Consider the following 14,819-nt stretch of genomic DNA (forward strand, 5'->3'; position numbering starts at 1 on the left):
GATCTATACCCCAGCTCCATTTACCTGCCTTTGCTCCATATTCCGTGATACCCTCACCCATTTGATCTCAGATCTCAGTCTTGAAAATGTCAACTTGACACCCCCACCCCCAGCATCCACAAGCTTTTAGGGGAGCGGGCCACTGCCCTTTGTGTAAAAAGTGCTTCCCGATTTCACTCCTAAATGGTTTAGCTCCAATTTTAAGATTGCGACCACCACCCACCCCCCCCCACACCCCAAATTCTGGATTCCCCGCACCAAAAGAAATAGTTTTTCCGTAGCTACCCTATCGAATCACGTGATCATTTTACACACCTCGATCAGATCACCCCTCAACCTTCTAAATGCAAGGGACTACAAGCGACGTTTATGTAACCTGCCCTCATAATTTATTCTGGTGAAGCTGCGCCTTACCCCCCTTACAAGGCTTTTCTGAGGTGCGGTGCCCAAAACTGAACACAGTGCTTCAGATGAGGTCTGACCAAGGATCTGCACAACTGAAGCATTAACATCCTCCCCTGAGATAAAGGCCAACATTCCATTAGCCTTTTCTGATTAATGTTTGTATCTGTGCACTCGCTTCTAGTGATGTGTGTGCATGGATCCTTTGTGTACAAATCCCTTTGCTCCTCCACAGTTCCTAGTCTCTCACCATTAAGAAAATATTCTGATTTGTCTTTCTTAGATCCAAAGTGGATAACCTCATACTTCTCCACATTGAACTCCATCTGCCACTACTGACAGTGACCGGGGAAGGGGGATGGAATCATTGTCTCTTAATCACCTTCTCTCTTTCAATCTGCTCTCTCTCTCTGAATCCCCCTCTCTTTTTTGAACCCCCCCTCTCTCTCTACATATTTTCTCAACTCCCTTCCCTCTCATTCAATCCACTCCTCCTCTCTCAACCTCCTCCACTCTTTCAACCTGCCACTCTTTCACAAATCACTCTCTCTCTCCTCGTCTCCTATCTGTTCCCTCAAAGTTGCTTTGTTTGCTTTCAAAATTATTTAAAAAAAATCAAATTAGAATGGGGAAAGACACTGGCCTAGAAATTCAGTGGGCTTTGCGCCCAGTTACCGCCCAAAGAGGGCTTCTGCGCCAGTCTGCAAACTTCGGGCGAACTTCATTGACGCGCTAATTGCGGCGGTAGCCGTTAGCGCTGCGCCGCCACCGATGACGTCATCGGTGTGCGCAGCGCCCCGGTTCCGCCCCGACACCGGCCCGATCCCCATCTTCAGTAGCGGCCGCCTCTTCCGTGGCGGCCGCTAATAACATGTGGAGACCGGGTCTGTACAGCAGCCTTAGTGGGGCGCTTTAAGGTGGAGGTGCGGCCGGCCGCTTTTTCGGCGGCCGCCTGCCCGCACCTCCTTCCCCGGCCTCCTCCACCCCCCCCCCATCGCGGCATTGCCAGCTGGTTTCCGGGAGCCCGGCACTTCTCCGTTGTGCCGGGCTCTTTTGCCGGCACTCGCGATCGGGGCTCCGGCTGCTGCAGGCACCTCCCCCTTAAGAGAGGGAGGAAGGCCTGCAGTACCGCAGCCTGCCGCTCCGCTGCGGGTGGCGCTGCGGCCACTAGCGCACCGATATTCAGTTTCAGCGCCCCAAGCGGGGGCGGCCACACCCTTGAACAGCGGCCGTCCTCGACTTTGGACGCTGAAACTGAATATCGGCTGGGCGCGAGTGGCTCCGCGCCCAGCGGTAAATTCTGGCCGCCAGCGAGCTGGCGGGGCTATAGCTAATTTCTAGGCCACTATCTTTATCTCTCTCCTGATCACAAGTCGATTTGCCCCCTGCCTAGCCAGGAACACTGAGGCTAACTGTAGTGCCCCCACCACTGCCCTGGCTCAGCTTGTCCTGCTCAGGATAGACCAGAGATGGAACCTCTCTAGCCTATGCGACACACTACACATATCGGGTCTCAAAATAAACTTTTGAAAATGATTTCTTCCTCGATTATTGTTTGAAAACATAAAAGTGCATAACTTATTGTTCTTTGCACACTACCACCGTTCTAAATGTGAAAATTTCCAAGTGACAGATAAAACACAGATTTTTTTTTAAAAGAAAGGATTGTGTGTAAACTTACACAAGAGTAATATTGGGGTTTCTTCCAACAACTGGCATCAACGGAAATACAGCCAGGATGAAGCTGAAAAAAATCCAGCTTAAAGACATAACCTAAGAGGAACAAAACCGAGTATAACAAATAAAAAAATTAAATTAACACAAATCGTATTGATGTGCCAACTAACTTTTAGCCTGTAAAACAAGACAACATTTTCCAGTTCATGTGAATATTACAGTCAGTGGACGACAATACTGCCATTTTATCTCTGGGTTTCCATCTAGCTGAGACCGACTGATGTGCAAAATCTTTAGCATCTGTTCCAGTTCATGGGGGAGTGGGGTAATAATTGCTATAATTGATGGAAGGTGTCATCGACAGTGCTATCAAGCGGCACTTACTCACCAATAACCTGCTCACTGATGCCCAGTTTGGGTTCCGCCAAGCCCACTCGGCTCCCGACCTCATTACAGCCTTGGTCCAAACATGGGCAAAGGAGCTGAATTCCAGAGGGGAAGCGAGAGTGACTGCTCTTGACATCAAGGCAGCATTTGACCAAGTGTGGCATCAAGGAGCCCTTGTAAAACTGAAGTCAATGGGAATCAGGGGGCAAAAATCTCCACTGGCTGGAGTCATACCCAGCACAAAGGAAGATGGTTGTAGTTGTTGGAGGTCGCTGCAGGAGTTCCTCAGGGCAGTGTCCTAGGCCCAACCATCTTCAGCTGCTTCATCAATGACCTTCCCTCCAACATAAGGTCAGAAGTGGGGATGTTCGCTGATGACTGCACAGTGTTCAGTGCCATTCACAACTCCTCAGATAATGAAGCAGTCCATGCCCGCATGCAACAAGACCTGGACGGCATTCAGGCTTGGGCTGATAAGTGGCAGGTAACATTTGCACCACACAAGTGCCAGGCGATGACTATCTCCAACAAGCGAGAGTCTAACCACCTCTCCTTGACATTCAACGGCATTACCATCGCCGAATCTCCCACCATCAACATCCTGGGGGTCACCATTAACCAGAAGCTTAACTGGACCCGCCACATAAATACTGTGGTAACAAGAGCAGGTCAGAGACTGGGTATTCTGCGGCGAGTGTCTCACCTCCTGATTCCCCAAAGCCTTTCCACCATCTACAAGGCACAAGTAAGGAGTGCGATGGAATAATCTCCATTTGCCTGGATGAGTACAGCTCCAACAACACTCAAGAAGCTCGACACCATCTAGGACAAAGTACCTCTCTTGATTGGCACCCCACCCACCACCTTAACATTCACTCCCTCCACCACCGGCATACCGTGGCTGCAGTGTGTACCATCTACAAGATGCACTGCAGCAACTCGCCAAGGCTTCTTCGGCAGCACCTCCCAAACCGGCGACCTCTTCCACCTAGAAGGACAAGGGCAGCAGGCATATTGGAACACCGCCACCTCCAAGTTCTCCTCCAAGTCACACTCCATCCTGACTTAGAAGTGTATCGCCAATCCTTCATCGTCGCTGGGTCACACCGCAGGTAAAGTTGGCACAGGCAGAGAGGGAACGGGTGACCAACAGGCAGAGTAGTAGGCGCAGGCAGGGAGTGCAGGGGTTCCCTGTGGCCATCCCCCTCTCAACATATATACCACTTTGGATACTGATGGGGGGGGGTGGCTTACCAAGGGAAGGCAGCAGCAGCCAACTTCCTGGCACCAGGGGTGGTTCTGCTGCACAGAACAGGAGGAAAAAGAGTGGGAGAGCGATAGTGATAGGGGATTCTATTGTAAGGGGAATAGATAGGCGTTTCTGCGGCCGCAAACGAGACTCCAGGATGGTGTGTTGCCTCCCTGGTGCAAGGGTCAAGGACGTCTCGGAGCGGCTGCAGAACATTTTGGAAGGAGAGGGTGAACAGCCAGTTGTTGTGGTGCATATAGGTACCAACGATATAGGTAAAAACCGGGATGAGGTCCTAAAAGCTGAATATAGGGAGTTAGGAGGTAAATTAAAAAATAGGACCTCAAAAGGTAGTAATCTCAGGATTGCTACCAGTGCCACGTGCTAGTCAGAGTAGAAATAGAAAGATATTTCAGATGAATACGTGGCTAGAGGAATGGTGCAAGGGGGAGGGATTCAAATTTCTGGGACATTGGAACCGGTTCTGGGGGAGGTGGGACCAGTACAAAACGGACGATTTGCACCTGGACTGGGCCGGGACCGATGTCCTAGGGGGAGTGTTTGCTAGTGCTCTGGAGGAGGGTTTAAACTAAAATGGCAGGGGGTTGGGAACCTGAGCGGAGAGACAGAGGAAAGGGAAACAAGGATAAAAGCAAAGGACAGGAAGGAGAAAAACAAAAGTGGCAGGCAGAGAAATCAAGGGTTTAAATCATACATGGCCACAGTAAATAATAATTCTAAGAGAGTTAAAAAAACAAGCCTGAAGGCTTTGTGTCTTAATGCAAGGAGCATTCGTAATAAGGTGGATGAATTAGCTGCGCAAATAGAGGTAAACGAATATGATATGATTGGGATTACGGAAGCATGGCTCCAGGGTGGCCAAGGCTGGGAACTCAATATCCCGGGGTATTCAATATTCAGGAAAGATAGGCAAAAAGGAAAAGGAGGTGGGGTAGCATTGCTGGTTAAAGAGGGGATTAACACAATTGAAAGGAAGGATATTAGCTCTGATGATGTAGAATCTGTATGGGTAGAACTGAAAAATACCAAGGGGCAGAAAAAGTTAGTGGGAGTGTTATATAGACCTCCAGACAGTAATGCGGAGGTCGGGGATGGCATTAAATGGGAAATTAGAGAAGCGTGCAATAAGGGCACAGCAGTTATCATGGGTGACTTTAATCTACATATAGATTGGGCTAACCAAATTAATAACAATACTGTGGAGGAGGAATTCCTGGAGTGTATACGGGATGGTTTCCTGGACCAATATGTCGAGGAACCAACTAGAGATCAGGTCATCTTAGACTGGGTATTATGTAATGAGAAAGGATTAATTAGCAATCTTGTTGTGCGAGGCCCCTTGGGTCAGAGCGATCATAATATGATAGAATTCTTCATTAAGATGGAGAGTGAAATAGTTGACTCAGAGACTAGGGTCCTGAATTTAAATAAAGGGGACTACGATGGTATGAGGTGCGAGTTGGGTAGGATTGATTAGGGAATGACACTCAAAAGGGTTGACGGTAGATGGGCAATGGCAAACATTCAAAGATCACATGGATGAACTACAGAATTTGTTCATCCCAATTTGGCATAAAAATAAATCAAAAAAGGTGATTCAACCGTGGCTAACAAGGGAAATTAGGGATAGCATAAGATCCAAGGAGAGGACATATAAATTGGCCAGAAAAAGCAGTAAACCTGAGGAATGGGAGCAGTTTAGGATTCAACAAAGGAGGGCAAAGGGATTAATTAAGAGGGGGGAAACAGAATGAGAGAGCAAGCTTGCAGGGAACATAAAAACTGACTGTAAAAGCTTTTATAGATATGTGAAGAGAAAAAGATTGGTGAAGTCAAGCGTAGGTCCCTTGCAGTCAGAATCAGGGGAATTTATAATGGGGAACAAAGAAATGGCAGACCAATTAAATACATACTTTGGTTCTGCCTTCACAAAGGAGGACACAAATAACCTCCCAAAGATGTCGGGGAACATAGGGTCTAATGACAGGGAGGAACTGATAGAAATCAGTATTTGTAGGGAAATGGTGTTAGGGAAATAATGGGATTGAGGGCCGACAAATCCCCAGGGCCTGATAATCTACATCCTAGGGTACTTAAGGAAGTGGCCCTAGAAATAGTAGATGCATTGCGGGTCATCTTCCAAAATTCGATAGACTCTGGAACAGTACCCATGGATTGGCGGGTAGCTAATGTTACCCCACTGTTCAAAAAGGGTGGTAGAGAGAAAACAGGGAATTACAGACCGGTAAGCCTGACATCGGTAGTGGGGAAAATGCTAGAGTCCATTATAAAGGATGTAATAGCAGAGCACTTGGAAAAAAGTGACTGGATCGGACAAAGTCAACATGGATTTACAAAAGGTAAATCGTGCTTGACTAGTCTACTGGAATTTTTTGAGGATGTAACTGGTAAAATAGATAAGGGAGAACCAGTGGATGTGGTGTATTTGGATTTTCAAAAGGCTTTCGATAATGTCCCGCATAAGAGATTAGCGTTTAAATTAAGGCACATGGGATTGGGGGCAAGGTATTGACTTGGATAGAGAACTGGTTGGCAGACAGAAAGCAAAGAGTTGGAATAAACAGCTCTTTTTCCGAGTGGCAGGCAGTGACTAGTGGGGTACCGCAGGGATCGGTCCTTGGACCCCAGCTATTCACAATATATATTAATGATCTGGATGAGGGAACTAGATGTAATATCTCCAAGTTTGCAGATGACACAAAGCTGGGTGGGCATGTGTGTTGTGAGGAGGATACCGATAAACTCCAGTATGATCTGGACAGGTTGGGTGATTGGGCAGAAGCATGGCAGATGCAATATAACGTGAATAAATGCGAGGTTATCCACTTTGGTGTCAAAAACAAGAAGGCATATTATTATCTGAATGGCAATAGATTGGGAGAAGGGGAAGTGCAACGAGACCTGGGCGTCCTTGTGCACCAGTCGCTGAAAGTAAGCATGCAGGTGCAGTAGGCGGTTAAGAAGGCAAATGGTATGTTGGCCTTCGTAGCGAGAGGGTTGGAGTACAGGAACAAGGATGTCTTGCTGCAGTTGTACAGGGCCTTGGTGAGACCACATCTGGAGTATTGTGTGCAGTTTTGGTCGCCTTATCTGAGGAAGGATGTACTTGCCATGGAAGGAGTGCAGCGAAGATTCACCAGGCTGATACCTGGGATGGCAGGAATGACGTATGAGGAGAGATTGTGTCGATTGGGCTTATACTCGCTGGAGTTTAGAAGATTGAGAGGGGATCTCATCGAAACTTATAAAATTCTAACAGGATTAGACAGACTAGATGCTGGAAGGATGTTCCCGATGGTCGGGGAATCCAGAACCAGGGGTCACAGACTAAGGATAAATGGTAAGCCATTTAGGACAGAGATGAGGAGGAATTTCTTCACCCAGAGAGTGGTGAACCTGTGGAATTCTCTACCACAGAAGGCAGTGGAGGCCAATTCATTAAATATATTCAAGAAGGAGTTGGATATATTTCTTAAGACTAAAGGGATCAAGGGATATGGAGAGAAGGCAGGAACAGGGTACTGAATTTGGACGATCGGCCATGATCTCATTGAATGGCAGAGCAGGCTCGAGGGGCCGAATGGCCTACTCCTATGTTTCTATGTTTCAAAATTCTGGAACTCCCTCCCTAACAACAATGTGGGAGCACCTTCACCACACGGACTGCAGCGGTTCAAGAATGTGGCTCACCACCACCTTCTCAAGGCATCAAGGCGTACGGGGAGAGAGCGGGAATATGGTATTGAGATAGAGGATCAGCCATGATCATACTGAATGGCAGAGCAGGCTCGAAGGGCCGAATGGTCTACTCCTGCTCCTATTTTTCTATGTTCTATATTTTCTAATTAGGGATGGGCAATAAATGTTGGCCTTGCCAGTGACGCCCACATCCCAGGAACGAAAAAAAAAATACTGTAGAAGAACAGATACCACAGTCCCCATCTCTGGATATACTGTATACTTATATATAAAGCAAAATGACTCCCTCCCTGTCAGCTGTGGGGAAGAAGAATGACAGGTGATCGCACTGAAACGTACAAGATTCTGAGGGATTGACAGGGTAGATGTGGAGAGGCTGTTTTCCTGGTTGGAGAGTCTAGAACTAGGGGGCATAGTCTCAGTATAAGGAGTCGGCCATGTAGGACTGATGACCCCAGAGGTCTGTGATGCTGAATCACAGAGTATATTCAAGGCTGAGAGATAGATTTTTGGATTCTAAGGGAATCAAGGAATATGGAGATCAGGCACCTGAGAGGGCAGACGGGGGCCTCGGTTTAATGTCTCATCCGAAAGACGACACCTCCAACAGTGCGGCGCTCCCTCAGTACTGCACTGGAGTGTCAGCCTGGATTTTTGTGCTCAAGTCTCTGGGGTGGGACTTGAACCCACAACCTTCTGACTCTGAGGCGAGGGTGCTACCCACTGAGACACGGCTGACACAGTATCTGTGACAGAAAAATGTTTTACTCCTCACCAGGATTTCAATGCCTGAAATAGAAGGAAGTAACAATGCAACACTCTAATTAAAACCTGGCCCCAGAGATGAAACCGCAGTGTTCTAAATCCCTGCACTACTCAGTCTCCACATTGTAAATCTGTTTTGAACACAAGTTCATAAAAAAGGTGCAATTTATATTTAGGGAAGGATATAGATAGATAGCGAAATGGCAGTATCTTTCAAATAGAGTATATTTTTAGGATATAATAAAAGCAGAAAGTGTGAAATAACAGTTGGGCACCTTGTTCCGATGAAACAGTTTTGACAGCAATGGCCAACCCGCAAATGCAACCAGCCCAAGTGTGAGGACTTCACGGTAGAAGAAACTCGCAATCTAAAAAACAACATCCTGCCATCAGATATGGATGCAAAACAATTTAAAGTCAGGAAAACTATTAAACAAAGCACAGCTAAAGGAAATGGAAATTTGTGTTAGTGCCACTACACAATAGTTTGATAATACTCAGTATTTACTGTTACCAGCCGCATGCCTGCTGCTTACAATGCAACATCCGAATATAAATTGTTGAGGTGCCAGCACTGCTAAACATCTACAGGTTATTTCCACAAAGGCAGTTTAGAGTGTGCTCTCATTATTTCTATTTAAGTGGTCTCTTCTTCTTAGGCAGTCCCTCGGAACCGAGGATGACTTGCTTCCACACTAAAAATATGAGTTCTCAGGTGACTGATGAGGCCAATGTGGGACCTACAGTCTCTGTCACAGGTGGGGCAGACGGTGGTTGAAGGGGCAGGTGGGTGGGGTGCTTGGGTTGACGTGCGCTCCTTGCGCTCCTTCCGCTTTGCTTCCGCTTGCTCCCAGCGAAGAGACTCGAGGTGTTCGCTGCCTTCCCGGATGCTTCTCCTCCACTTTGTGCGGTCTTGGGCCAGGGATTCCCAGGTGTCGGTGGGGATGTTACACTTTTTCAAGGAGGCTTTGAGGGTGTCCTTGAAGTGTTTCCTCTGCCCACCTGGGGCTCTCTTGCCGTGTCGGAGCTCCGAGTAGAGCGCTTGCTTTGGGAGTCTCGTATCGGGCATGCGGACGATGTGTCCCGTCCATCGGAGCTGATCGAACGTGGTCAAAGCTTCGATGCTGGGGATGTTGGCCTGAGCGAGAACACTGACGTTGGTGCGCCTCTCCTGCCAATGGATTTGCATCCACTAAGTGGTCTAAAACAGTGTTGAAGAACATAAGAATTCGGAGCAGGGGGTAGGCCATACGGCCCCTCGCGCCTGCTCCGCCATTCAATAAGATCCTTTTCAGCATAGCACCCTCTACAGGGGATCTGCGGTGAGAGAGAGCAGGTCAACCAATCAGATTGAAGAATCCTCACTGAGACACACGGAGTCTGGACCAGGAAGTGAGTGTTAGAATATCTAATTCAACGTAAAATCATGTACAGAAAGCAAAATAAAGAGAAGAAAAGAAAGATGGGATTAAGAGAAAGTGATAAAAAAGACAGAAAGAAAAAGTAAAAACAAAGGTTTTTTTATTACATTTTTACATCTCCAACAATAATTAAATTCTGAAGGAATGAGACTCCACACTTGTAAAATTAATTAGGGTCAGAGAGGTTGTTTGGCAATGATTGAGACTTACACTTGAATGCACCAGCCCTAACTTTTGCTGGCATGTTTAGTGGGTAACTAGTGTGTAAGTACTGCAACTTCACACCTTTCATGTGTTTTACTGCCGAGTGTCTCAGTGAGGTACCAGTGTAGCGAAGCTTGTAGAGGAGCAGGGCAACTTGGACAGCAACTTCCGGATTCGATGGGCCGAATGGCCTCCTTCTGTGCTGTACTATTCCAAGACTTCCGTGTTTAACTGTGCATGTGCTTGAAGATGCTGTCTGATTTACTCCACAATAACGGTGAGCGCTGATAGCCTCGCCATTATGCCTATCACAAAATCCGGGCCATTGTCTGTGAAGTGCTTTGACATGTCCTGAAGGCTATAAAAAATGCGAGCATCAGGGTGTTGGACCCACACAGAAACATACATAGAAACATAGAAGATAGGAGCAGGAGTAGGCCATTCGGCCCCTCGAGCCTACTCCGCCATTCAATGAGATCATGGCTGATCATCCAAACTCAGTACCCTGTCCCTGCTTTCTCCCCATATCCCTTGATCCCTTTAGCCTTAAGTATTGTTGTTGAGTTAACTGGTCTAAGCTAAAGCATAGGAAGCAACATAGGAGTAGGCCATTCAGCCCCTTGAGCCTGCTTCGCCATTCAATGAGATCTTGGCTGATCTGGATCTTAACTCCATCTGCCCGTCTTGGTTCTGTATCCCTTAATACCCTTTCCTTACAAACAAAGTCAATAATGAAATTTCACTGCCACCAATAGGAATCTGGAAAATCCTGCTTCTGGTCATGGATTAGTGCAGATGTTTGGAGAAATTGGTTTACCCACGCTCATCACCCAGCCTCCCACATGAAGAATTGTCATTTCAGTGCTATATTGGCAGGCCAATGTGTTTAAATGCAACATCAAAAAACCAGCCCTTTCTACACCAAAATTACATAGAATATACAGCACAAAAACAGTCCAACCAGTCCATGCCGGAGTTTATGCTCCACTCGAGCCTCCTCCCGTCTTTCCTCATCTAACTCTATCAGCATAACCCTCTATTCCCTTCTTCCTCATATGCTTATCTAGCCTCCCCTTAAATGTATCTACGCTATTTGCCTCAACCACTCCCTGTGGTAGTTTTAAAATGAAGTTAACTTTTTCCTCATGCCACCGTTTTCTGTAAAATTCCATGCCAAATTGGCGGTAATGTTGTGCTGTGAACTTATAAAATTTACCAGAGTTGGGATTGCCCAAAGAGTTAGGACACTTCCATTTGTTAGAGGGGAGAGTTTCATCTATAATTTAGACAGGAATACGGATGATAGGAAAATAGTTCACATCACTTACCATGGTTTCAATACCCAGAATAAAAAGCAGTGAAGAGCCAATAGATTTTGCAGGAGGATGCGTTGAAACTAAATTGATTACATTTTGAATAACTCTAAACCTGTTAAAATAAGCAAAAAAATATCAAACGTTATTTGGAGAACTTAAATTTCATTTCAAACTTCCAATTCAGAAATAACATTCATAAAATAATATTCTTTAAAGTAGATAAAGAATGCAACAAAGAATATATATTTCCGTAAATGGCATTCACTAAAAAATAGCAAACTACACAGGCTAGAAATACAAGTCGCACAGGAAGAAGTAGTGTCTTCAGCGACTATCTGAATCTCCGTAGATTCTAACTCCAATAGCCTAAATTTTGAGAGTCTGTGCCAGTAGGGACGTGCATTTAAGGGGAGGCTAGATAAGCATATGAGGGAGAAGGGAATAGAGGGTTACGCTGATAGAGTTAGATGAGGAAAGACGGGAGGAGGCTCGAGTGGAGCATAAACACCGGCATGGACCCATTGGGCCGAATGGCCTGTTTCTGTGCCGTATATTCTGCTGCAGAGCGAGCACATGGGCAGAAAACCATGGGCGTCACAGCTGCGGTGTTTTGGTACGCGGTGGCGGCGGGGAAGGTAATGCGCCATCATAATCAATTGAATGTGATGTTTAACTAAATGCTAAGTTTTGCACGACGACCTAATGTTTCATGTATCTTTGAGGTGCTTGCAAGTTTAAAAAAGAGTCTGCGGTCAAAAAGCTGAACCAGTCTGGAGCAGCATTATCCAAGTTCGTAAACTGAACGCTGTTACTTTACATATCTTTTTTCTCTCACAAGAACGCAAGAATTAGGAGCAGAAGTCGGTCGTACAGCCCCTCGAGCCTGCTCCTCCATTCAATAAGATCATGGCTGATCTTCGACCTCAACTCCACTTTCCCGCCCGATCCCCATATCCCTCGATTCCCTTAATATCCAAAAATCTATCGATCTCTGTCTTGAATATACTCAACGACTGAGCATTCACAGCCCTCTGGGGGGTAGAGAATTCCAAAGATTCACCACCCTCCGAGTGAAGAACTTCCTCCTCATCTCAGTCCTAAATGGCTGACCCCTTATTCTGAGACTGTGACCTCTGGTTCTATAGACTCCCCAGTCAGGGGGAAACATCCTCTCAGCATCTACCCTGTCAAGTCCCTTAAGAACTTTATAAGTTTCAATGAGATCACCTCTCATTCTTCTACACTCGAGAATATAGGCCTAGTCTACTCAATCTCTCCTCATAGGACAATCCCCCCCATCCCAGGAACCAGTCTGGTGAACCTTCGTTGCACTCCCTCTAAGGCATTGGTTGATTCCTGGGATGAGAGGGCTGTCCTATGATGAGAGATTGAGTAGATTGGGCCGATACTCTCTGGAGTTTAGAAGAATGAGAGGTGATCTCAATGAAACATACAAGATTCTGAGGGGGATTGACAGGGTAGATGCTGAGAGGTTGTTTCCCCCTGGCTGGAGAGTCTAGAACTAGGGGTCACAGTCTCAGGATAAGGGGTCGGCCATTTAAGACTGAGATGAGGAGGAATTTCTTCACTCAGAGGGTTGTGAATCTTTGGAATTCTCTGCCCCAGAGTGCTGTGGATGCTGAGTCTTTGAGCATATTCAAGGCAGAGATCGATAGATTTTTGGATTCATGGGGAATCACGGGATATGGAGATCGGGTGGGAAAGTGGAGTTGAGGTCGATGATCAGCCATGATCTTATTGAATGGTGGAGCAGGCTCGAGGGGCCGTACTCCTGCTCTTACTTCTTATGTTCTTATGTAAGGCAAGTATATCCTTCCTTAGGTAAGGAGACCAAATCTGCACACAGTACTCCGGGTGTGGTCTCACCAAAGCCCTATATAATTGCAGCAAGACTTCGTTACTCTTATACTCCAATCCTTTTGTAATAAAGACTAACATCCTAATTGCTTGCTCTACCTGCATGTTATCTATTGGAGATTATAATGAATGGTCTAATTGATAATATGTTAGAATAGGAAGCCATGAGCTAATTAAAGCCCAAGGTGCCCCGTTCTGAGCCCCATTCTAGCATTAGTAAAATGCTGGAATTTCCTTTATAATCATATAACTTGCTAATAATTTAAGTTTTGTTTTTTTAAACGGTATGCTTTCTAGAACTGTTGCAAGCTCCATACCATATTGAAAGGCATATCTGTAGATTCCACACTGCAAAACCACTGCCCCAAGTAACATGTACTCCCAATTTACTTCATTGCTTTAAAGAAAAATATTTGCATGCATTCTGTAAATGAAGTTTGTGTAAAAGAACTTCTGTTAAAGACAGCAGCAACAAAATGTATTCAATCTCAATCTGCACAGCACCAACAATGGAATGCATCAGCATGCCAAGACAGCCAATCAGCGGACAAAATAAATAAATGCACAATAAATTTGGAACAAAAAGCCTGTTTGCATCCTTCGATGTATCTTTTTGCATCTGTCCAGGGCCATGAAGTACGACAAATTTGACAACTAGGTCTAAATTATTGCCCACTTACTCCTTTATTACTGCGTACCACACTGGGACTGGCAGGAGGCAATAAATGTAATAGGTCCAAGGACAGCTCTGAATCAGCAGAAAGAGTGTTATCGCCACACCAGCCCCAATGAATGCTGCAGGAAGGCGATCACTGGACGACAGCTGTGAAACACATGAAATACAGCATACATTTACTATGGGGTTAGAACAACTGGCTCTGAAATTACGCAAATAATTCAGGATATAAAAAGGCCGTGATTACTTTTAATGGTTTCACACTGCTGCAACTTTTAAGTGTTATGAGACATTTTGGTAGCCTCCAAATTATATACACGATTTTACTATTTTACACAGTTACTGAACTCAACTAGAATGTCTTTTTTTCTTTATTAAAATCAGAGGTTACTGCAAGCGATGGGCGATTTTTTTAATACTTCATTGGGTACTTTTCACCTACCTTGTCCAGCTTGGAGATTGGCTTGCTTAGTCTTGTGTGGAGTTTGACAATCAACACAAAACCATAAGATATCCAGCCCACAAATCCCAGCACTACACTAATGCCCAAGAATACTCGATCATAGGTGTGATAATAAGAGAGTCCTTCCAGAGCAAGGTCTATTAATGACTTGCAAAGACTGATCTGCAAGAGAAAATAATGCCACGAATGGAAATTATTTCACCAATAAAACATATCGTCAATAGCCTGCATTATCAAACTTGAGATCAAACTGGTTCATTTTTGAAATATTACCACATTACGATTGAAGTCATTTCTTTCACTATATTAATTATATTTTAAACAGAGATATGCCCTCTCAGGTGGACGTAGAGGATTCCATGCTATGCGCCAAATGGCTGCCGCGTTTCCCACATTACAACAGTGACTACGCTTCAAAAAGTACTTCATTGGCTGTAAAGCGCTTTGGGATGTCCGGTGGTCGTGAAAGGCGCTATATAAATGCAAGCCTTTCTTTTTTTTTTCTTTCTTGGGCTGCCAGTTTCCGGAGGAGATCATCTCAAATGACAACATAAACATTTTTTGGATAACGTGGAAATATGGCAGGTTTCTTACCAGAATATAACATTTTTGAGAAAATTAAAATTAAATGATAAATATA

General features: G+C 45.5%; 1 protein-coding gene across 3 annotated transcripts in view; it reads right to left on the reverse strand.

Moving 5' to 3' along the window:
* Positions 1–14,819, reverse strand: part of pign (phosphatidylinositol glycan anchor biosynthesis, class N) — a 154,009-nt gene that overhangs the window by 55,786 nt on the left and 83,404 nt on the right. For all 3 annotated transcript variants that reach the window (XM_085989264.1, XM_085989265.1, XM_085989266.1), the window contains exons 15-19: positions 14,159–14,341; positions 13,721–13,863; positions 11,175–11,274; positions 8,497–8,589; positions 2,084–2,175 (exon numbers count right to left, since the gene is read on the reverse strand). In XM_085989264.1, the coding sequence (XP_085845390.1) occupies positions 2,084–2,175; positions 8,497–8,589; positions 11,175–11,274; positions 13,721–13,863; positions 14,159–14,341 (611 nt within the window). The remainder of the gene's footprint in view (positions 1–2,083; positions 2,176–8,496; positions 8,590–11,174; positions 11,275–13,720; positions 13,864–14,158; positions 14,342–14,819) is intronic.

This window comes from Somniosus microcephalus, chromosome 5, assembly GCF_052327205.1.
Source record: "Somniosus microcephalus isolate GS21.2 chromosome 5, FLI_Smic_1.0, whole genome shotgun sequence".
In the NCBI taxonomy this organism is placed as follows: Eukaryota; Metazoa; Chordata; class Chondrichthyes; order Squaliformes; family Somniosidae; genus Somniosus; species Somniosus microcephalus.